Consider the following 24963-nt stretch of genomic DNA (forward strand, 5'->3'; position numbering starts at 1 on the left):
GGGGGGAGAAAGAGAGAGAGAGAGAGAGAGAGAGAGAGAGAGAGAGAGAGAGAGAGAGAGAGAGAGACACCAGCCATTCTGTCTTCTGCTTTGTCACTGAATTTGATCTTGTCAAAAGGGGATAATACCATCTGTCTTAGTGACTCACAATAATGTTTTAAGAAACAACTAAAGGAGTGAAATTAAACATTCTCTGCAATCTGAAAACTATTCTCTAAATTTATAATGATTACCTGAAATACCTGGCGGTGGACCTAATTAAAGAGTCTAACATTGTTTGGCACACACACAAAAGGATAGAATATTTGCCTCTTCCTGCTCAAAATAAGGAAATAAATTTATTAAAAAATTAAAGCAATTGGATGTCACTTGTTGATTGGAATTTTTCCTAGGTGGGAAACATTACAGCCTTTTCACTATTATTTGAGAATAATGAAGAAATACCTTTGTAATCTCTTTGAAATTTACTTTTTCACAAGGAAAAGAAGACATTTCTAATATAAGTACAATCATGCATCACTTAACAATGGGGATCCATTCTGAGAAGTGTACTGTTTGGTGATTCCATCATGTGAACACCACAGAGTGTACTTACACAAACCTAGATGGTGTAGCCTCCTACATGTCAGCTGTATAGTATAGCCTATTGCTCCAAATGTGACCAGCTACAAATGTGACCAGCATGCTACCGCACTGAATACTATGGGCAGTTGTAACACAATAGTATTTATGTATCCAAGCATATCTAAACATAGAAAAGGTACAGTAAAAAGATGGTGTAAAAGATAATAAATGGTACACCTGTCTAAGGCAGTTATGAGTGGAGCTTGCAGGACTATAGGCTGCTCATGGTATGTCAGTGAGTGAGTGGTGAGTGAATATAAGGGCCTGTGACATTACTGCATGCTACTGTAGACTTAGACTAAATTTATTAAAAAATTCAAGCAATTAGATGTCACTTGACAGGAATTTTTCAGTTCCATTATAATCTTATGGGACCACCACATTACATGCGATCTGTCATTGACCAAAATGTCATTAAGTGGTGCATGACCATATCATACTTTTACATGCCTTTTAAATAAGATATTAGATAACAGCTAACAGTGATAGAATCAAGGTTCTCTTTGTTGGGTTATCATATTCTACCTGGTAATAGACACAATTTGTCCTGAGAAACTACTAATGTTCAAACAAAATTATCACCCAGAACTTGATATTTATGCTGGAGCAAAAGTTTAAATCTAAACTTTCAAAATGAGGTTGAAATCCTGTATAAATAAGCACTTTAATGAATAAAAAAGTCAACTGAAAATCCATGTGTTTAATTGACAAAACTTTATTTCGCACAGGTGTTGTATTATATCTTAACTTCATGTTAACACAGTACTACTTTCATTACCTTTTAGCATGCACATCTATATTGCTTTAGTTCTGGCTAAGTTAGGTTTTTGCCTTCACCAGAGAAGTATTTTGGCCCTGTTTTAACTATGATGGAAATCAGAGCAGACATTTCTTGAACACGGTCCTTTAACTTGCATCAATACAACCCAAAGATTTAACAAGTCAGTACTAATAGTCTTATAACATATCTTGAGAATCCCAACTGTTGACTTTCAAGTATCATTTCCACTGACATGAAGGCTCTAACTACATGAACCACAGGCAAAGGAAGATGTACAAAAATTTCTATGCTTTAATTTTCTTTAAACTTTGAAAATTGAATTCAGAGGGATATACACTTGTTCTTTAATTACTGTAGTTCTCAGGCTTTAGTGTGAAGAATCAGTTATGGAGGCTGTTAATCTCCATATACCTGAGCTATTCCAGATCTAATATCAAATTTTTAACTAACTGGTAAGAGGAATTCTGGTACCAGGCACTCCATCCATTAAACTCAACAGCTTCATCTCATAGTTATTTTGGTCAAATAACTGCTAGAAGTGCTCAAGAGTTATGTATAGTCCGTAAAGATTTGGTCAAGAACTCCAAGCATCACAAGTGGAGGTGGGGAGCGGACCTCAAGGTGTGAGGTTGGCAGTAAAACAATTAGCATATGGCTTGTTGCTTTTGGAACAATCTCAAATGACAGCACTGATAGATTCTTAGGTTTAGACCTCTTATTTTAGAAGCATAATGATGATATGACACTGATTTACAACTAGGACAGATAATTTGGGGATTCACATAACCATCTGGGGAATTTTCTGTTTAAAAAAAAAAGTTGACATTTACACTCTTGCCTTGTTCCAAAAACACTTAAAGCCACAGAACAGCTGTCTTGCTAACTGAAACTGATTAAAATTCCAAAACTTTACTAATTTTTCTTTATCAACACTTACAAACGCTAAGTATTTTTTTTTAAATCAACACTCTCAAAATAGAAGTTTTCAGATGTAAGCAGATTAAAAACTTAAAAGATGGCAACCCCCTTAGGTCCCCACCCACTGTGGGAGTTTCTCTGTCCTCTCAATAAATCCTGCTTACACACACACACAACCTTAAAAGAGAAAAATATCACTTTTTGAACCTGAATATTAATCAGCTAATTGGAAAACCAATTCAAAAGCATATACATCACTAAAACTATTAGCTATCCATTTTATAAGAAAGATTTTCTCCAAAATCATAAAATCACTGCCAACAAACATGGGGCAACTTAGAAACACTGTGGCGGAGGTCACCACTTAAGAAAGGGGTAGGCAGTGGCTTTCATTAGATCAAAAGTCTTCGTTTTCAAACAAATAGACCAGGGACCATCTCAGGAGTTAAGCAAACTCGCCAAGCCACTGTCAACATCCTGGTCCTGATAGCCTCGGCTCTGCCCAAAGTGACAGCTCCAGGTGTGTCAATTACTTAACGTACAAATCCCAAACCCAGCACTCCAGACCCGGTCGATGCAGCACACAATCTACAAGAGCGTCGCGGAAGCTCCACTGGGGCTCGTGTCACGGCGGGTCTAAGCAGGGAAAAGGAGTCGCCTGAAGTTTGTTACGTGGGACAGAGCTGTGGGCAGGGTGACTACCCCTTCTTTTCCTCCCCATTCCAGCTCCCCAGACATTCCCTTTGGTCCAGGCCAGCCGAAGCACACAGAGAGCGAGTGACAGGGCAGTGTGTGGTGTGAGCGGAGAGCGCGGAGCCCCCAGCCTGGAACCCCCACGGCTCGGACGGAGGCTGGGGGGCGAAGGCTCGGGGCCTTCAGCCTGAGGGGCGGATACTGACCCGAGGACGCCGAGGCCGAGCCCAGCAGCAACGCACAGAGAAGCAGCGTCAGCCCGATCCGGACCCGCATCCTGCTCTCGGGGCCGCCGCCACCCTCTGGAGCTGTCGCCCTCGCCTCTGCCACCACGGACTCAGCAGCCACCGCCTCGCCGCTGCTCTTCCGGCTCTAGGCGCCTTCCTCCGCCCCTTCCCAGGCCTCCCTGACCCGGCGCCCAGCCAATCCCCACCCGCCGCCCTTGTATCCTTGTCCAATCGCAGTGGCTTCGTCGCCCACCTCATTGCCCCGCCCCGTGATCATTTATTGGCCAATCATCGTGCGAGACTCCCACACCCGCTTTTCCGGTTGGGCCACGGCCTCACTGACATGGCCCCAGTTAATTGGTAGCCACCGGGTTCAACCGGAATCAGAGCTTGAGTCAAAGGCTGGGAGGACCGAGATACGACCAGGACTACAATTCCCACAATGCACTTCATGGGATTCATTCAAAGTGTGCTCTTGGGAAATGTAGTTCATGGTGGCGCAGATTTACAATTGCCAAGTGACTCGAGAGAATTTAACTAACAAGATAATTTAATAGCACCTCCTGGGCTAGATATTGACTCAAGGCTATTAATTCACATGTCTTTTTTTTTTCTTAGCTAAATAAATATTAAGAAACACACATTATAAGATTAAGAACTTGTAAGCATTGCTTCCTATTTGTTTTAAGTTTTTTTGAATTGAACATAGTGATATGAGCACTGAGAAAAATACAACAGCAAGACGGAATTCAAGGTTATTATTATTATTTTTAACTTAGATAAAACAGCACTAGTGGGAAACTCACTGCTCATTCTCCTTTCCCCAACAAAATAAAGGGAAATACATTCACCCAGTACAGATTATCTCAATGCTAGTATTCATTTTTAATAGGTTCACTAGATAATAATCATTTGGAAAATGTGCCAACAGTCCTTGCAAACTTGTTGTTCTTATCTCTCTCTTTTTGTCAGTTGTGTTGTTCTCTTCTTCCCTAACTGGTGTTAGGAGGTCAGGCTAATGTGTGTGGAGGTAGAGGTGATAGTGATTGCATTGCAGACAGGGAAATACTCTGTGTAGTAAGTACCAATTCCAGGCATGCTCTAACTGGGTAGCAGGGCTGCTCAGAAGTGACTTGGTGTTCCTGCCACTTCTTTCATCAAACTGTGTCATTCTGCTTTCCCTAGCACTCATCCATAGTCAGTCCTTAGGCCTGGAACATAGCCAGGCCAAGTTCAGGGCTTTGGAAAAGTCTACATTGGCCATATATTTTGACATTTCTGGGCATTTGTCTCCCATCTTCTTTAAGATTCTTTTTTTCCAGGAAGAGGGTAAAAAACGAACTGCTATTCCTTACTCACATTGGAGGAAATCGAGGAAAGATATTGTCTCACCAAAAAAATTCTCTTTTCTGTTATAACCTCCTTGGCTCTCATCTCCATTTCTGTCACTAGCAATGTTTCCTCTGAGTTTCTCTGATTTTAAATTATAGAGTAAAACCTGGTATTTGTATTTTCCTTCCCTTTCTTTCTTATCAATCGTCGAGAACTATGAATTTGAACTCTGTAATTATTTTTAATTTACTTTTATTATTTATCTTCTTAAAATCTTTCTCACTGAAAACTCCCCTCATTTCCCTTTGCCTGGATGATGCTTCTGAGTTCTAGCCATATTCAGTGACATTATTCTCCCTTCATTCTAACCTAAGTCACATGGCCATATTAATTTTCTTTAAACACTGCTTTCATATACCTAATGAAGATGTTCTAATGACTGTTCTTTTCATGCAATCAAAAAATGTTAGATTTTCTTCTACTCACAAAATAAAGACTTGTGCTGACAGTTCTACTGTCTTGGGGAGAAGTCCTGGGGAAGAAACTTCTGCTTTCCACAGAAGAAGCAGTGATTATAAGATTGATAAGATTTGGGAACATTCTCTGCTTAGTTAAGGCCCAACTTCTCTTTTCAGTTTTGTCTTCACTAAATACTCCTTATATTTAAGGCCCTGTGCTGAATGCTGCATGAGCCAATTTCTCACTCTCTTTTACTGCTTTCCAGGTTTCCATATTTCCATAATCATGCCTTCCCATGGGCACCTCTATTCTCCCTCCAACTGCCCTTGCTTCTTCTTAGCCACAATCCTGGCATCCTTCTCAATTTCACTCGCATTTCATCTTGGATGACACTTCTCCAACCAGATATGTCCTCATTAATCTCCATCTCTCTAAGTATCTACTGAACATTCACAGCCTTGCTTTGTAAGCAGATTATAAACTTGCTGAGGCCAGAGATGATCATATGATTCTGTGTATAGTTATATAGAATTGGACTTGCCACCACTAGCACTAGATAATTATTTGTTGGTTGATGGATGTACGTTTGATGTCTTTTGAAAGATTCAAAAAAGAGATGCAAAAAGAAAGCGCTTTTCAAGAGAAAGCGCTTTCTACATTGTTTAGTGTTTTATAAATTTTCTTATTTCTTATTGATTGCTTCATTGAAGTCAAAGAGAAAAATTAGTTTTATTTCCTTAACTTGAAAAGGGGTTAGAGTTTTTTGCCTTTAGCTAGCAATGAATAACTGAAATGTTCTGAGAATGCTCATAGGACTTGAATTCCTGGGGACATCCCAAAGTCTCCAGAGCAGTTTCAAAATATGGTATGGGAAAGTCAGATTTATTTGATCAACCTGTTACATTGCAGGATGATTAATTGGAGAAAAGATTGTGAGATCTCCATGGACTTATGCAGCCTGAGCATACACTTCTCAAGGTTTCCTGCCAACATTCCTAGTGAAAGTTATGTACTCACTCTACTTCTACAAACTGTTGATATTATTTATTTCTTCTTATATTTCTTCAATGTTTGCCCAGCTGTCTTTATTCAAGTCTGTTCATACCAGTGTTATGGGTCATTGTCATAGGTTTCCAAGTTGCAGAAAACCTGTTTGCTCAGAATTACAACATAAACAGAGGACCCAACAGAGGTAGGTAATAAGCAGCATTTTATGCAGATGACATTGATGTGACCTTATTCCACTGAAATGAATCAAGCAATCAACAGAGATTGAAAATCTCCTGAAAGTGTTGAGGTCAGCTTGTTTTTCACTTAAGAAGGGTGAGACAGCTTTCAGAGACTTTTCTTGAGAATGGAGTGATTGTCACCAACTCTAATAGGGCATAGCCTTTCGTGGGCTATTCTTAGGGATCTGTTTGAGTCAGTAATGCACACAGGCTGCCAGCATCTGTATCAAGGTATCTGCCAGGGCAGGATTAGGGAGAAGGAAAAAGCAGGCTATTTCCCCCTCAGGATTTAGAAAAGAATATACTTTCTTTGATACAGATGAGGTGAATTAAAGTCATTTCTCTTGTTAGAAGCTGGCATCTCCTTATATAGATTCTGAGCTTTTGTAGTAAATCGATGTTGGCTTTATACTTCATCATATCCCCTGTAACTTCAGGATAGTGTATGGCAGATACATAATAAATAATCAAAGGAAATAAACTTTGGATTTTCATGTCACTTTCCATGATTCTAATGAAGAGTATTAAGTTTAGAGTGTAGATCACAGATTGCAGAGGGTGTATTCAACCTAAAGTCTGAAGCTGATAGAAGGTGAAAGGGATTTATGAGTGTCTAAGGGGTTACTAAATTTCATTCTGATGTGGCATTTGCCTTGGTGTTTGTTCTTTCTGAGCAGTGTTGACTCATGCTAGATAAAAGGAAAGTCAGGACACCTTTATACCCTGAATAACTGGACAGGCTTTTTTGGGTGTGATCTTTTCACAGATGTGCTAACTGCTAGTTCTGGAGAAAGACTGGATTAAAATTAAATTTCAATAAGAACTTGGTTAAGTGAACTTTGTAAGGTGGAGAGATATAGCTTGAAGAGTCCATTAAATTCAGAATATTTAGCCCCTGAGTAGAAGGCAATGCATTTAGCTCATGAATGTTGCATTAGAAACATTATATTCATAGGATATTCCTCCCTCCCTCCCTCCATCCCTCCCTCCCACCTCCTCCCTCTCTCTCTCCCTTCCTTCCTCCCTTCCTTTCTTCCACAAAAATATTTTGAGGACTGCCAATACCCTCAAGTTAAGACCATCAGCAAGGCCTGCAGTTGAACACGTTGACTTCATTACTCACTTCAGTATAAAATAACACACACCATAAGGCATTCAGTAGGAGGGTATTAGAAAGAACCTATTATAGAATTTGGGCTTCAATTGGGTGATTTGTCAGAAGGACTAAGGAAGTTGTGTTCACTCTAGAGTGAATGCTGTTAGTTTCTATGACTTGAGAGAAATAAATCAATAAATCTTAAGGAATGGGAAACCAAAATGAAGACAATGCTATAATTGGAAAACAGAAAAGTAGCAGCCACTCATTTTGGTCATATTTGTATTTTGTGGGTGGCACAGGGAAGTTGTTTTTGTCTGTGCTTAAATAAAATTATGAAATGGCCTTGCATTATCTCATGGAGTCCTGGTCTCAGAGTAACTTGTCTGTAGTTAGTTTTCTGTGAGATTGCTTATGTCTAATCAGAGAATAACAAGGACTAGTTTGAGTGACGGGCCGGCTTCTGATTGTCAGGGACTTCTGTATGTTTTTCTTTCTCAACACCTACTATGTGGCACACCTGGTTCTTGATGCTAGGGAGGTAGCAGTGACTAAGACTGACAAAACCATGGAATTTACACCCTAAACAGGATGAGAGAGAGAATAAAATAAGTAAATTATAATATATTAGAAGGTGATAAGTGCTATGAAGAAAAAGGTAAAGCAGGGAAGAGGAGCAGGAGCAGGAGGTGTTTACCTTTAAAATAGGGAGGTCGGGGCAGGCATTCCTGTACAGTTCACATTTGAGCAAATGAAGACTTGGATGATGAGGGAATGAGCCACGAAGACATGGGAGTGAAGAGCTGTCCAGGAATAGACAGTAGGTTGTGTGTTCTAAGAAAAGCAAGGGATCTCGTGGTTGCAGAAGAAGGTGAAGGAAGGGGTAGGAGGACCAGAGATCACAGAAATGATTGGGGCCAGATTGTTTAGGGACAATATATAGGAACAGGAGGAATGCCTCTTTTGATGACTTTGAGACTGGTTATCTCCAGGTGTGGCTTGGATAATGGCCTGGAGGTCCCCTCCCCACTTTTCTGCATGGGAATGTCAAATTAATTATACAAATATTATTTTATTAGTTATTTGGATATAATGCCAAAGTGGCCAATTAAAATTCCTATACTGGTGAGAAGTGAAGATGGATACATGAAAAAACCTGTTATCAAGAGAAAGATCTTCAAATAATAGAAATCATATTACTGAAAATGCAAATCACTTGAAAGTAAGTTTAGAAGACATTTATGATGCAAAATAAGGCCTTTTGATTGTTTCCTGTTCTTGAATAGGCTCCCAGCTATGACATATTGACATCACGTAAATCTAAATCAAAGGGCCGCATTGACAGAAATATAAACATATGTGATATATATGTAAATATATATTTTATGTAAATACACGAAAAATATGATATACACAGGCACACACATATATGGCTAAAACAAACAGCATAAGAATAGAGAGTAAGTTGCAGATATGGTGCCTTTTCCCCCTTGATTATGTTAGTATATATTTCCTAAAAACAAAGAATTCTCTTACATAACCACAGCACCACTATGAAAGTCAGGCACTAAGCCCTGATTCAATACTGTTCAAAACTATTTAATACTATTTAGTAGGATTATCTAACATACAGACTTTATTGCACTGATTTGCCATAACGATGCCCTTTTTAACCACAGAAGACCCAAGATCATGAGATACATTTAGCTCGCTACATATTGCTTGTTTCCTTTCACCTGGGGCATTTCCTGAGGGGCATAAGTGTGTGTTTCTGTATGTGTGTGTTTTCCTGAATCTCATGACATTGGTATTTTTAAAGTGCGTAAAAGCCAGGCTTTTCATAATATGTACCCTAATTTCAATCTGTGTCTTAATTATATTCAGTTTATGCACTTTTGGTAAGAATACTACAAAAATGATGCTGAATTCATCTTAGTGCATTGTGTCAGGAGGCACATGTTGTTGGCTAGTCCCAATCCTGGCAAAAATTATTTTGATCAATCAGTTAAGGAAGTGTTTCCATTGTATTTTACTTTTTGGAATTAGCATGTATCTTGCAGGAGATACTTTAAGACTGTGTCACTATCTTATGGTTGCTTGAACATTCACCTACTAATATATTATATATATATTTATGATTCTAATCTGAATGAGTCATTATTATGATGGCTACCAAGTGGTAATTTTCTAATTTCAACATTCCCTCTGTTTATTATTGGCTTTCTAGTGTAAGCAGAGCTGTCTCTTTTTATTTACTTATTCATTTAATTAATTAAATTACATTGGTATAGACTCTTTATTCAATAGGTTATAATCCTTTCTATCATCATCATCAGATTATCTCAGATTTGGCTAGTGGTTGCCCCTTTAAATTGACACTGGTATCTTTGTGAAATGTCCTCATTTTTCTTTGAGCACAGTCTTATGTTTTTTGCACCATTTACATAGTTTCTACTTTTCCTGACCCAGTCCTGGAATCAGCCATTTCTCTAAGAAATCCATTTCTTTTCAGTAGAAAATGGTATTTGTAGTCTAGGAGTACTCATTGCTACTGGAGTGTTACTACTTCTAAAACCTCTTAGCAGAAAGAACTGGGAAGTATACACATGTGTGTATGGTTGTCTATGAATGTGTATATGTTTACATACATGTATACACACATATAATACACAGCCTCACACATCTATATTCATTTCTACATCTATCTCTCTATATTAAAATTGCTGAGGAAATAAGTGAATGAGTCACAGAGAAAACGAAAAAATATCTGCAGTGCATATATTTTACAGATAATTTGTGTCTAAAATATATGAAAAACTGAATAGTAAATCATAATGAATATATTATGAATAACTATGAAGAATATAAACATGGATGCAAAAGGAATATGAATTAAATAATGTAAACAAATATACAATATTATATAACCTGCATTATAAATATATAAAGAATGCAATAACAAAAATATAAAAACCAATATAAAATGGGAAAAGACTGAACAGGTACCTCACAAAGAAAATATGCAAGTAGAAGCATAAAAAGGTATTTAACATTAAAAAATCTAGTTAAAAATCACAATGATATATCACTTACTTTTACTAGAATGGCTAAAATTAAAAAGCCTGATGATGTCAAATGTTGATGAGGCTGTGGAGCAACTAGAACTCTCATATACAACTGGTAGGGCTTTAAAAGGGTATGAGTACTGTGTAAAATTGTTTGGTGGTATTTTAAATTAAGTTTTAATGTATTCCTCTGCTATACCCCAGCATTTTCATTCATAACTGTTTACTCAAGAAAAATGAAATTATATATCTACAAATGTCTCATGCAAAAATGTTCACAGGAGCTATATTCACAATAGTGAAGATCTTGGAACATCTTAAATGTCCACCTTGTGGTGAATGTATAAACAAACTGTGACACATTCATACGAAGGAACACTATACAACAATAAAAAGGAAAGAACTAATGATATGTGCAATATCATGGGTGAATCCTATGCTGAGTGAAGCAACACATTTATGCTAAGCAAAAGAAACAATACAGGAAAGAGCACATACTTTATCATTTCATTCATATGGTGTTCAAGAACAGGTAAAACTAATCCACAGTGATAGAAATCAGAATAGCGGTTGCTTGGGGTCAAGATTGGCAGGCGAAAACTGATTTGAAAAAGGCAGGAGAGAATTTTTGGACAATGGAAATCTTCTGTAATCTGATTTGTGGGTGGGTAACACAAGTACATACATTTGTCAAAACTCATAGAACCATACCTTTAAATCCATGCATTTTACTCCATATGAATTATGCCTTGTGATAGGCAGAATAATGTCTCCTGCTCAAAAAGGTTCGTGTCCTAATCTGCAAGCCAATTAATATGTTCCTTTATATGACCAAAAGGTATTTGCTGGTATGATTACATTAAGCCATTTGAGATGAGGAGATTCTCCAGATTATCCCTGAATGTAATCACAAGTGTTCTTCCAAGAGGAAAGGAGAAAGGTCAAAGTTAGGAAGAGCAGATGTGATGAGCATGCAGAGGTTAGACTGATGTCAAGTGATCTGCCTGCCTCAGCCTCTTCAAGTGCTGGGATTACAGGCATGAGCCACATTTGATTTTAGCCATGTAAATCCATTTTGGACTTCCGACAATATAAAAGTGTAAGATAGAGAATAAATCTGTGTTGTTATAAGCCACAAGATTTGTGGTAATTTCTGATAGATGTGATGGAAAATGAATATATACCTCATTTAAAAAAATCTTAAAATGCACTACTTACATGAGCAGTTCCATGTACTAAAAACAAGAAAGTGACACCATAGAAAAGATTTGGGTCTGTGTCTGTTTTGTGCCACCTCCCAGCTCAGTAATGGAACCTTTGGGAAGTCCTGGAACATCCCTGAGCCTCAGTTTCTTAATTTGAAAAATCAAGATCACGACACTTGGCTCATTTCTCAGATCTGTCAGGAAGATGAAAAACAATAGAATAAGGCTTTATTATTATGCCAACCTTTTATCCACTGTAAATATGTAAATTTGAACTTATAGGTTTTGTTTAAATTCTGCTTCTTGTATGTAAGATAACTGAGTAGAGGAGTGAAGGTCATACGGAGAACTTTTTATCAGGCTGCTCCAATTCATTAAAAAAAATTACTTTTTGTTTTGACATAGTTTAAGACTTATAAGAACTCGCAAAAAAAAAAAAACATGTTTCTGTTCATTTTCGGAGAGTTGCTGCCTGTTTCTCTGTTTATTCCATGCCTGCTGTCATTCTGAAAGTATCACTGAGTTCCTCGTTGTCATAACTAAGGTTTGTTGTGGACTCACCATGGACCTAGCACATTTGCATTTACATATGGTTTGTCATTTAAGCCTCATATTAACAATAGCATAAGAAAGTCTTGTACTTATTCCTATTTTACACTTGTAGAAACCAAGGCATGGTCAAATGTTAAGCAACTTCCCCAAGTTATACAGCTCAGAGTATGGATACCAGTATTTCAACCTGGCAGCCTGACTTCAGAGACCAAGCACAAACATAAAAGAGGAACTCATCTTTGTATCACAGAGTAACTTAAAGACATGTATATACTTTGCACACAAACATATGTTCGAGTATATACACAAGGCATTATAGAGTGCATGTATATATGAAGGGGATCCCCAAAAGACTGGAATTATTTGGTCCCTTATAGTATAGGCTTTCCCTGCTGGGTAAGTGTTCTAGGAACCCATTGGCATCAGTGTACCAGTTAGCATTGGTATGAGAGGCTGTATTCAGCTTCAGTGAATTTTTTTGGAGAGTCTTTCAGTGTGTTTGCCTGTTTCATGAAGAGTGATTTATTAGAGTAACCTATCCATATTGCTGAGTGTTCAGCAGTTTTTGACCAAAAATGCCATGACCCCTGTGACCCACCCTCTCTAATCACTCGATCTTTCCCTGAGTGACTTTTTTTTTTTCAGTGACTTTTTTTGTTTTCCCTGGATGAAAAAAATCCCCAAAGGGAAACATTTTGCTGATGTGGAAGAGGGGAACAAAAAATGTCAGAAGCACTAAAAGGCATCAAAATTGATGAACTCAAAGATTGCTTTGAGCAGCGGAAAAAGCATCTTAATAGGTGTATTACATCAAACGAATACTTTGAAGGTGACTGAAGCTTAAATGTGTAAGAATAAATGCACAATTTTAAATAAATAAATTCTATTTTTGAGTCCCCCCTCATATACATGCACTGATATACATATAAGGGAGAGATTTTTATACTGAGTCAAGGAACAAAGACAGAACAGGAATTACAAGTGAGAGAAGACCTTCTTGAAACAGTGAGCATTTTCAGCACTTTTTAAAAGGTAAAATGGGCCTAATGTGTTGGTTCATGACTGTAGTCCTAGAGCTTTGGGAAGCTGAGGCAGGAGAACTGCTTGAGACCAGGAGTTTGAGATAAGCCTGGGCAATACAGCAAGATTACATTTCTACAAAAAATTGTATTGTTGAGCATAGTGGCATGCACCTGTAGTCCCAGCTATTTGGGAGGCTGAGGTGGGAGGACTGCTTTAGCCCAGGAGTTTGAGGCTTCAGTGAGCTATGATTGCACCACTGCAATCCAGCCTGGGTGACAGAGCAGGATTCTGTCTCTAAAATAAAGTAAAATAAAATAAAGTGAAGTGAATTAAAATAAAATAAATCAAATCAAATATAAAATAAGCTAAAATGATTAGTTGGTAATGTAGAAAGGGGTTAATCTGAGTATTTTGTCCTTAAGTAGCTTGATGAAAGGTATTGAAAAACAGTTTCAATTATTTTGGTCCAGGATGGGAGCTCACACCTGTAATCCCAGCACTTTGGGAGGCCAAAGTGGGAGGATCGCTTGAGCCCAGGAGGTCGAGGCTACAGTGAGCTATGATCAGCCACTGTATTCCAGCCTGGGGTGACAGAGCAAGACTCTGTCTCAAAAAACAAAGAAAACAAAAACCAGTTTCAATTATTGATAGATTCACTAGAAAACTTTGGGAGTTTAGTGATGGAGCACACAAGATAGGTATTCCCAGTGCTGAGTGCCAGGTCCCCCCATCAACTCCTCTGCATGTATTTAGCTAGGTCTGCACCATTTCCTGAGTCTGATTTTACTATTAAACGACATTTAAACTCATCTCCAAGTCCTGGCAATTATTATTCCCTAATGTTTCTCAAAAACACTACTGTTTTTCTAGTTCTACGGTCACCAACTTGGTCACAGTCCTTTATTACTTCTTGTCATATAAACTTGCTGACAGAGCCATCATCCAACTCACTTTCCTCAAACTCTTTCACTCAAGAAGTCATCAAGTTTCTTATAATCCTGTGCAATGAATTCACATTTGCCTGCTTGACTGGGCAGTGTCTTTTCTCCCTTCTGTCTTTCACATCTCTAATCATATTCTCCCTTTTCCTCTCACACCCAGATTCTGCTGCTTCGAGGCGATTATACTTGCTGGCACTTTACTGCCTCTTCCTATATCTTCCCTCTAGCTGGACAGTTGCACTCATTTTCTGATAATCTTCCTTTTCTTTTACAAAGATTTCCATTGCTTTAGGAGTACATGTGGTTTTTGGTTCCATGGATGTATTGTGTAGTGGTGAAGAAGTCTGGGCTTTAAATGCACCCATCACCCTCACTAAGGCATATTGTACCCAATAGGCAACTTTTCATCCTTTATCGCCCTTCCCCCTCCCTCCCTTTGAGTCTTCAGTGTTCATTGTACCATTATATATGTCTTTGCAGACCTCTAGCTTAGCTTCCACTTACATGTGAGAACTTGTGATATTTGATTTTTCATTCCTGAATTGCTTTACTTAGGACAATGGCCTCTAATTTCACCCAAGTTGCTATAGAAGATATTATTTTATTTTTAATATATTCTTTGTATAATGACTTCTTTCCCTTTGGGTAGACACAAGTGTCCCCCACTGGCAGTGTCCTGCTACTGCCAATCCCTTTTTTGTGGTATTATGATAGGTATTCAGGGTTCACTTATGAGTGAAAACATATAGTACTCAGTTCTTTGTTTCTGTGATAGATCACTGAGTATTATAGACTCTAAATCCATCCAAGTTGCTAAGCAGCCCATAGTGCAATGAATTCACATTGTCCTTCTTTATGACTACATAATATTCCATCGTGTATATGTACCACATTTTTTTTTTTGAGTTGGAGTCTGACTCTGTTGCCCAGGCTGGAGTGCAGTGGCATGCTCACGGCCAACCCAGTGTTGACTTGCTGGGCTCCGGCTATCCTTCCGCCTCAGCCTTCCAAGTAGCCAGAACTACAGGTGCGTGCTACCATGCCCGGCTAATTTTTGACTTATTGCAGAGACAAGGTTACGCGAGTTGATCTTGAACCCGTGGCCTCAGGCAATCTATTCATCTCAGCCTTCCAAAGTGCTGGGATTACAGGCTGAGCCACAGAGCCCAGTTCCACATTTTTTTTGAAGAAGGTATACAAGCAGCCAACAGATAATGAAAAAATGCTGAGCCTCACTAATCATTAGAGAAAAGTAAATCAAAACTACAATGAGATACCACTTAACTCCAGTAAGGATGGCCAATATTAATAAATAAAAAAACAATAGATGCTGACATGGGTGCAGAGAAAAAGGAAATATTTCCACACAGTTGGTGGGAGTGTGTAGAAGCAGTGTGAGGATTCCTATCTGAACTAAAAATTGACCTTCCATATGATCCAGAAATCCCTCTCCTGGGAATATTCCCAGAGGAACATAAATTGTTCTACCAAAAAGATACTTGCATGCATATGTTTATAGCCACACTACTCACGATAGTAAAAACATGGAACCAACCCTACTGCCCATTGAAAGTGGACTGGATAAAGAAAATATGGTACATATACCTGATGGAGTATTATGCAGCCATAAAGAAGTACAAAATCATAAACTTTGTAGCAAATTTAACGGAGTTGGAGACCATCATACTTGGTAATCTATCACAAAAACAAAGAACTGAATACTACATGTTCTCACTCATAATTGGGACCTGAACATTAATTGCATTAGCACAAGGAAGGGATCAGCAGTTACTGGGCACTGCCAGGGGAGAGAGGGAGGAAGGGGGGCCTGTAAAAACACAAAGCATACCTGATCCTATACCAGGGGAAGTAAGGGTCAGTTGAGGCCCAAACTTCACTGCATAAAGCCTTCTTGTGTAGTTAATCCTTACCTGTATACCACATCTCTATAATAAAATAAAATTTAGTATAAAAATGCACAAAACATCAACCTTTTCAAAATCCAACTCAACATCAACCTTTTCAAAACTCAACCCCAAATTCATCTTTTTCTGAGATGCATACATCCATTTTAATCCTTTATTTGTTGGACTTTCTCCTTTTTCTAAAATATCCCTTTGTGCTATTTTAGTTTGTATATGTTTGAGCTTATACATTTTGCTACACATTTTTATTCCAAAATTATAATTGAGTTGTAGTGAGGCAAATACTGTGTCCTGAAGAATACATATTACTATAAAGAAAATCTCTTTATTATGAAAAGATAATGACAACGCAACTAATAGGCACTTATATTCAGTTTTAGTTCTGTAAGAACCCACTGTAAGGAAAAAAGGCACAGTGACTCTCAATCTGCCTGAGATGCTGTTATAAAATACCATAGAATGGGTGGCTTAAACAACAGCTATTTATTTCCTTACAGTTTTGGATACTGGAAGTCTGAGATAGAGTATGGTTAGGTTCTGGTGAGGGCTCTCTTCTTGGCTTGAAGATGGCTGCCTTCTTGCCGTGTGCTTAGGTGACCTTTCCTTGGCGCATAGGTATGGAGAAAGATCTCTCTCTCTCTCTCTCTCTTTCTTTTCTGATAAGGCCCCAGTCCTATCAGATTAGTACCCCACCCTAATGATCTCATTTGTGGCAGCTTAGGACCAGGTAGATATATAAAAGGAGTCTTGAGTTGATGAAATACAATGAAAAGAGGAGGAAGAATATTCTTATGATCCTGCCCTCCCTCTCTCCTCATACAGCTCTGTCACATGCCTGTGTGTGCCTGTCTGGGTACTGGCCTCAGTCATGAGGAATGCCCTGAATAGGAGGGAAATTTCTCGCATGAGTTGGAGGGTTTGAGAAAGAAATGTCCTGCCTCACTTTCTGCCTGGGCCTTTTGAGACATTAATCCCACAGACTCTCCTAACACCATCAGGCATAGAGAAGCTGTGAAAATGGGGACATTGCACTTCTAGGCACAGGCGGGTCCAGAGTGGGGCTTGGCAGTATGCTGGGAATCTGAATTTTTTTTTTTTGAGAAAGTACGATTTATTGAGAGGACAGAAAAGCTCCCAGAGCAGGAGGGGACCCGAGGGGACTGCACATCTGAATGTTCTTATACAACTTGGAGGAGAGGGAGTAGAGCATGAGAACCAGTAGGCTGATTGTCGGTAATGAGAAAGTGGACAGCCCAAACCATCTGTGTAAAATTACATGGCTGAAGTCTGGCAGAATCTTCTATATCACAGGGCCAATGTGTGAATTAAGTCAGCAGGGGCCCATAGGGTGTCACACATTCAGTGACAACATGAGCATACCCTGCATATGGCCCCAGGTCGGGGCTGGAACCTAGGGAGAGGTCCTGAGAGTGGCCAACCCAGGATGTCCCGTTCCTCTCAGGCTCTGCACCTGGACATGCAGGTCATGCTGAGGCTATGGGTGAAGTGTCCCCCATACCTGCTGACCACATCTTGCAGCTGTGCCTAGTAAATACCTTCCTTGAGGCCATTGGTTCCTGGGCTGGTCAGACCAGATCAGGCCTGCCTAGATCAAAGCCCATAACTTTTGGTTACCTTTAGTTCACCTTTAGTTCATTATAATACTAAAAATCTCATCCCTAGGGAGAAATTGCGACCCAAAGTGCCTTCTCACACTGCACCTGCATCCTAGAAACTGCACCCTTTTCACGCTGAATCCCCCATTCTGCCCTATGTAAGATGTTATATAGCCTGAGTGCCTTTTACAATCAGGAGTGGTTTTTTCTGTCCAGCCAGTTGTTCCTGGACCATCTTCCCTGTAAGTTCCTGACAAAAGCTTGTATCTCGTCCTTTTCTCCAGGTCCTTTCTTCAGTATCTGGAATCCAGTGCCTTCCCTTGTGGGGTCTTTGGGAGTCTGTTAGCATGACAGGGAACATGGGAGGCACAGCCAGTGCCGAGAGAGCTGACAACACATTACACTAGAAGAGGACTCCAGTGGAGATCAGGGACCCAGAATGTCCTTTTCTCCCATGGGATGTCACTATGTGAGTCAAACTTTCCCTGACCGAAAGATGTCCCCCCTTGGCACGAAGAGGATGTGTGAACAGATCTTAGACTGATACAGTGAAGGTGATAAAACCAAAGCCCCAACAACAAAACATTTTCTTTATTAGACTGAGGAAAACATAGCCTCTAACACAGGGATCCTCGACCCTCAGGCCATGGACTGGTACCTGGCCTGTTAGGAACCTGGCCTCACAGCAGGAGGTGAGTGGTGGAGCTCTAGTAAGCAGCAAGTGAAGCGTCATCTGTATTTACAGCTGCTCCCCATCGCTCACATTACTGCCTGAACTCCCCCTCCTGTCAGATCGGCACTGAGATGCCTGCTTCCTTTTCCAACATCTATCTTTGTGAAACAGGATTCTCTGCAGTGACAGCAACTGAAACAAGATTACAGAGTAAACTGGACATAAACAACACACTTCGGGTGTCATTGTCTCCCATCATCCCCAGATGGAACCATCTAGTTGCAGGAGAACAAGCTCATGGCTCCCATGCATTCTGTATTATGGTGAGCTGTGAAAATATTGCACCATATATTACAATGTAATAATAATAGAAACAAAGCGCACAATAAATGCAATGCGCTTGAATCATCCCGAACCCCCCCTTCCATGAAACTGGGCCCTGATGCCAAAAAGGTTGGGGACCACTGCTCTAACAGACGAAACTAAGTTGTCTGCCATTAGGGTGTTGTCACCAAGTTCAGGAATGAAAATGGGTAGTGATGCATTTTGTTCACGGCTGTGACCTGGAAGGTACATCCTCAATCACCCTCTAGTTTGCGGACAATGACCTTCCCGCAGAGCAGAATTCAGACCCGGCTGGAGCCTCAGCAGCTCTGCCTGCAGCTCTTGAGGTCCTCATGCGCCCCCTTGTGCCCTTACTCAATATGGCCCCCGCTCAGGTGGGAGGGAAGAAGCTCCTTCAGTGTCTGCTTCAGGTGCAGGCAGCTCATAGGGAAAACGGCCTGAGTCTGGGAGGACTATGGCTCTTGGTGACACACTCATGGCCAGTTCCTGCAAAGCATGTTGGTGTTGTCAAGATGGCTGAGGCAGGAAGGTTCCAGAATCAGTACCCTGTTGGGCCCAGAGGAGGCTTCTCCTTAGTCTGAGTCCTGGAATGATTCTGTCAAAAGACCAGCATCTGCCCTCTCTTTGGTGAATTTTCTTAGGACAACCTGTTCTCTTTTTCCAATAGGAGGCCTCATTTGAGGCCATTTTCAGACATGTTCCATCACATTAAAAAAAGAACAAAAAACTTTTTTAGCCGGGCATGATAACTCATGCCTGTAATCCCAGCACTTGGGGAGGCAGAGGCGAGAGGATTGCCAGAGCTCATGACTTCGATACCAACCAGGGTAATTTGGTGAGACCTCATCTCTACAATAAATAAATAAAAAGAATTAGCTGGGCATGGTGGCACATGCCAGTGAGGCGGAAGGGTCTTCTGAGCCCAGCAGGTCGAGGGTGCAGAGGCCATGAGTGTGCCACTGCACTCCAGCCTGGGCGACAGAGTGAGACTCCAACTCAAAAAAAAAAAGCCCACCCCCCCCAAAATGAAACACCTTTTGAAAATCTTAAACTAGTTATAGATTTACAGAAAAGTTGCAAACGTAGTGCAGAGTTTCCCATATATTCCACACCTAGTTTTCCCCTTTTGCTTATACCTTCATTTTTTAGAAATAGGGTTTTGCTATATTGCTGGTCTCTCCTGGTCTTAAGTAATCCTCCTACCTTGGCCTCTCAAAGTGCTGAGATTAAAGGTAAGAGCCATCATGTCTGGCCTTTATCTTATATTAGTATGGTACAATTGTCACATGAATGAACCAATACTGATACATTATTATAAACTAAAGTTCTCCCTCTATTAGCTTTTTCTAGTTTTTACCTGATGTGCCTTTTCTGTTCCAGGATTCCATCCAGGAAACTACATTATGTTTAATCATGTCTCCTTAGTCTCCTCTTGTCTATGTTTTTCAGATGTTTCTTATTTTTGATGACATTGACAGTCTTGAGGGGTACTGATAAGGTGTTTGGTAGAATGTCCCTCAATTGAGATTTGTCTGATGTTTTTCTTGTGATAGGGTTAGGGCTTTTGTGAGGAAGACCACAGAGGTGAAGAGCCCTTCTCATCACATCCTATCAGGGAAGCACACTATCAGTCTAGGCAACATAGCAAGGCCTCATCTCTGCAAACACTCAAAAAATTAGTTGGCCCTGGTGGCACTGCCTGTAGCTCCAGCTACTCGGGATGCTAAGCCCAGGAGGTCAAGGCTTTGACGAGCTGTGATCATGATAATGCACTCCATCCTGGGTAACAGAGTGGGATACTGCCTTAAAAAGAAAAAAAAAGAGAGAGAAAGTACACTATCAACACAGCTTATCACTTGTGCACCTGGCTGAGGGTGTGTTTGTTAGGTTTCTCTGCTGTCAAAGTACTTTCTCCCCGCCTTTCCATACTCTGGAAGGAAGTCACCATAGGCAGCCCTGTTCCACCCCCATCCCGCCTCTGTTTTTTATTTGTTTTTGTTTTTGCTTCTTTTTCTGAGTTGGAGTCTCACTCTGTTCCCCAGGCTGGAGTGCAGTGGCATGATCATGACTCATCACCACCTTGACCTCCTGGGTTCAGCCTCTGGAATAGCTGGGACTATAGGCACATGTCACCATGCCCCTGGCTAATTTTTTGATATATTGTAGAGATGAGGTCTCGCCAAGTTGCCCAGGCTGGTCTTGAACCACTTGGTTTAGGCAATCCTCTCGCCTCGGCCTCCCAAAGTGCTGGATTATAGGCATGAACTACTTGCTCCTGGCCTTCCATCCCTTTTGAATCTCAGTGAGGTGTGTGTCTCCAGATGTTCTTATATTTTTCAGTCATTCCACAATCAGTGTATTAATTGTGGTAAAAGTAACATTTAAAAAATAGTGTTTCACATATAAATATTTTTACATATAAATATTCTCTGAATGATATTGCCTGACAAAGAGAAGACAGCACACTTTCATCAAGCTAAATATGAAATAGTAAGAAAGGACGCTTTCATTGTCGATACTGAGCACGGAGCCACCATCATGTCTCCTACCAAGGGACACACCTGGCACCACATGGCAGGGTCCAGGGTGTGATTACCCATGAATTCCTATATACCACGTTTCTAGTGAAATAAAAGTTATAAGTTAAGCAAACAAATGTCAGGTTATGTTGTAATCCCTCGCCAAAACAAACACACCTTCACAAAAATTGTGCAAAGCTATATATATATTTTACTGAAAATTAGCAAATATCAAAGACAACTGAATGTACGTATTATTGCACATACCTGGGTGTTGTGTCGATGGGTTCTATGTTTGGGTGAGTTCTAAGTTAATGACATATATAATTTCCATATTACACATTTATTCCAATATCTTTATTTTTCTTGACTTAATGTCAGCAACATCACCAATTATGCTGTTTAATCAAGATTTTCACAAAATTTCTGTTCTATTGATGGTAATGCCAAATTACATAATCTTTCTTCGTTCTTTATAGCTTTTAAATTCCAGTTTGGGGGAAGCACTCTGCTGAGGCTGTAATAATTAGAATTGCCAAAAAAAAAGTTCTTAAGGCATTCCTTAAACTAAAAAATGACCCACAAATATTACTCCTATGTTCAAACATTCTTCTGGGGTTTCATGTAATAAATTACTTTTATCAGGGAAAATCCTACTACATTCTAAATTCATCATCTAAGATGTTAGTTTTATATCACAATTATAATTGTCTTTTTTTATATTTAAGATTAAATTTTTTTTTTATTTTAAAGATGTTGGGTACAATTCAGGGTTAGGTATACAAATGTTGATTATGCAGGCACCCCTGTCCCTTGTTGATGAGGTGTGCCCCCCCCGACAGTTTCCCACTTTCCCCTGCCAATCCCTTTCTTATAATTGTCTTTTAAAGCAATGTCTATATCCGTTCAGTATTAAGTTCTTTCAAAATCTTCAACACTAAGGTTTTATAAAGAGAACTTGAAGATAGCAGTTTGATATTCAATTTGTTAAAGTATTTCTTCAGTTAAGACTATAGTTTGATCTATAACTTGCCTTTCTGAAGTTTGTTTCAGAGTTATTTATACATGAATCTTCTTTCATAGTCATGAAAACATTTTCATTTTCTTCTTTTCATTCTTTTTTTTTTTTTTGAGGTAGGATCTCTTTCTATTGCCCAGGCTGGAGTGTAGTGGCGTGATCATAGCTCACTGCAGCATCTACCTCCTGGGCTCAAGCCATTCTCCTGTCTCAGCCTCCCTAGTAGCTGGGACTACAGGTATGGTGCCACCACACCCAGCTAATTTTTATATTTTTTGTGGTGATGGTGTTTTCCTATGTTGCCCAGGCTTGTCTCGAGCTTCTGACCTCAAGCAATACTCATGCCTTGGCTTCCCAAAGTGCTGGGATTACAGGTGTGAGTCACCACTCTTGGCCTTCCTTTTTCTACATTTTTTTTTTGAGTTGGAGTCTCACTCCATCGCCTAGGCTGGAGTGCAGTGGCATGCTTATGGCTACCCCAGCGTTGACCTGCTGGGCTCCGGCGATCCTTCTGCCTCAGTCTTCCAAGTAGCTGGAACTACAGGCACGTACTACCAAGCCTGGATAATTTTTGATTTATTGTAGAGATGAGGTCTCGCCAAATTGCCTGGACTGGTCTCGAACCCACGGGCTCAGACAATCCATTTGCCTTGGCCTTCCAAAGAGCTGGGATTATAGGCTGAGCCGCTGAGCCCAGCCATTTTTCTACATTTTTTTAATGTGTTATTTAAATATCACCTTTGATTCATATTTTACGATGGTTTCTTTCAATTTAGAAAATATTGATCTACAATTAAAAAATATATGAAATATCAAATTAAATCTGTTTTATTACTTAAAAAAATTAAAATTAAGCAATAGATTATACTAAATAAATATGAATAGCACAAATTCAAGATCAATTTCAGTTTCGGTGATTATTCACTCTTTATTTGGGGATGTTATTTTGCCAAAATCTCCTGGGGTAACCTATTTACCCAACAGCATGTAGTCCATATTTTCATTGTGCTTTGGGTCAAATTTCCTATGTATTTCACATGCATTTCATCATGAAAGTACATTTTTGAGCTGATCCAGAAGGTACACTGTTTCATATCTGAACTGTTTAGAAGATTAGCTTTGGTATTGGTGCAGTTGAGCCCATTTCTCCTAGCAATAAATTCCAACCATGCGCCATAAGCACAAAGAAAAGCTTCTGGATTTTTGGTAAAAATTCTGGCTTAATTGCCTTTTTCTTTGCCAGCCATGCCAGTGAGATTGCAAGCCAGTGAGCTTGTCCTCATCAAGATTTTAAGGCAATGCCTAAAGCTGAAAATTATTTTCTTAGTTTTTCAGGAGAGTCTAAACCTACTATCACAGCTGAGGTAAACCAGTGAAATGCTGCTGAATTTTGACTTGTTTTTCTTTTTCTGGTAGATCAACAATGTGTATAGTGAAGATTACTTTTTCAATTTGAATTTTGACCCCGGAACAGCCTAGTTAGACTGAGTAATAGTAGATTTTAAAATGTTACATATGATTTCTTCTCTCACCTTATTACTCATCAAGTTAGCAGCCTCATTTTGAAATTTCTAACCATGAGAGTGATCATTTGTTTCATTATATTTTTGTTTATTTTAGCATCAAAATTTGAAACCATTTCTAAATAAACCTAGATATCATGCTTTTAGTAACACAAAAAGCATCATTATGCTTAGCAAATTTTGGATACATAGTGTCATCCTTTTAAGAACATCACAGGAAAGTTCTCAGTTGGCATTTATCTTTATTGAATATTATTGATTGCTCTTTATTCATCCGTTTTTTTCAGTTCTTGTAATTGCATTTGTGCTTTTTCTGTGTCAATTATGTTTTATGACATTTGATTACATCTTCACTTGATAAAGAATATGAGATTGTAGGAATTTCATTTGACCTGTGCTGATTATGAATTGAGGAGAATAATTTGCTAATTTTAATATTTTAGTAGCAATTAAATCTTCATTAAGTAGAGAATATATAAAACTTGGTCAGAAATTTTATGTGGGTCATACTTGGCATAAATTTGCTCATTTTCCTTGTTTCCAGTTTTAAAATACTTATACAATCTTCCTCTTTCAAGAACTTCTAGCTGGGCTCAGTGGCTCAGCCTGTAATCCTAGCACTTTGGACAGCCAAGGTGAGTGAATTACCTGAGTCTGCGGGCTCGAGGCCAGCCTGGACAACTTGGTAAGACCTCATCTCTACAATAAATCAAAAAATTAGCTGAGCATGGTAGTGCACACCCGTAGTTCCGGTTACTTGGAAGGCTGAGGCGGAAGGATCGCTGGAGCCTAGCAGGTTGATGCTGGGGTGGCCGTGAGTGTGCCACTGCCTTCCAGCCTAGGCCACAGAGTGAGACTCCAACTCAAAAAAAAAAAAAAAAAGCTGTTTGTTAAAGACAAACATGGGCTGAAACTATTATAAGTTAATAGTCGAAACCCAATAAACCAAACCAAACACCAAAAACAAACAAACAACAGAAAACCCTAGCCTCCAAACCACTATCGACATTTTTATCAAGAGAGTGATAATTATATTCTTTTGTTAGATGAATGTTTTTTTTTTTGTTTTTTGTTTTTTGAGTTGGAGTCTCACTCTGTCGCCCAGACTGGAGTGCAGTGGCCGCTCCCGGCCACCGCAGCCTCGACCTGCTGGGCTCCGGCGATCCTTCTGCCTCAGCCTTCCGAGTAGCTGGAATTAC

General features: G+C 39.5%; 1 protein-coding gene across 2 annotated transcripts in view; it reads right to left on the minus strand.

Moving 5' to 3' along the window:
- SEL1L (SEL1L ERAD E3 ligase adaptor subunit) overlaps window positions 1-3406 on the minus strand; it is a 66429-nt gene extending 63023 nt beyond the window's left edge. For both annotated transcript variants that reach the window (XM_008058946.2, XM_021712824.1), the window contains exon 1: window positions 3223-3406. In XM_008058946.2, coding sequence (XP_008057137.1) covers window positions 3223-3292 — 70 coding nt within the window. In that variant the 5' untranslated portion in view covers window positions 3293-3406. The remainder of the gene's footprint in view (window positions 1-3222) is intronic.
- Between the last annotated feature and the right edge of the window lie 21557 nt (window positions 3407-24963).

Source organism: Carlito syrichta, unplaced genomic scaffold (assembly GCF_000164805.1).
Source record: "Carlito syrichta isolate Samal-C Ts95f unplaced genomic scaffold, Tarsius_syrichta-2.0.1 Scaffold303663, whole genome shotgun sequence".
NCBI lineage: Eukaryota > Metazoa > Chordata > Mammalia > Primates > Tarsiidae > Carlito > Carlito syrichta.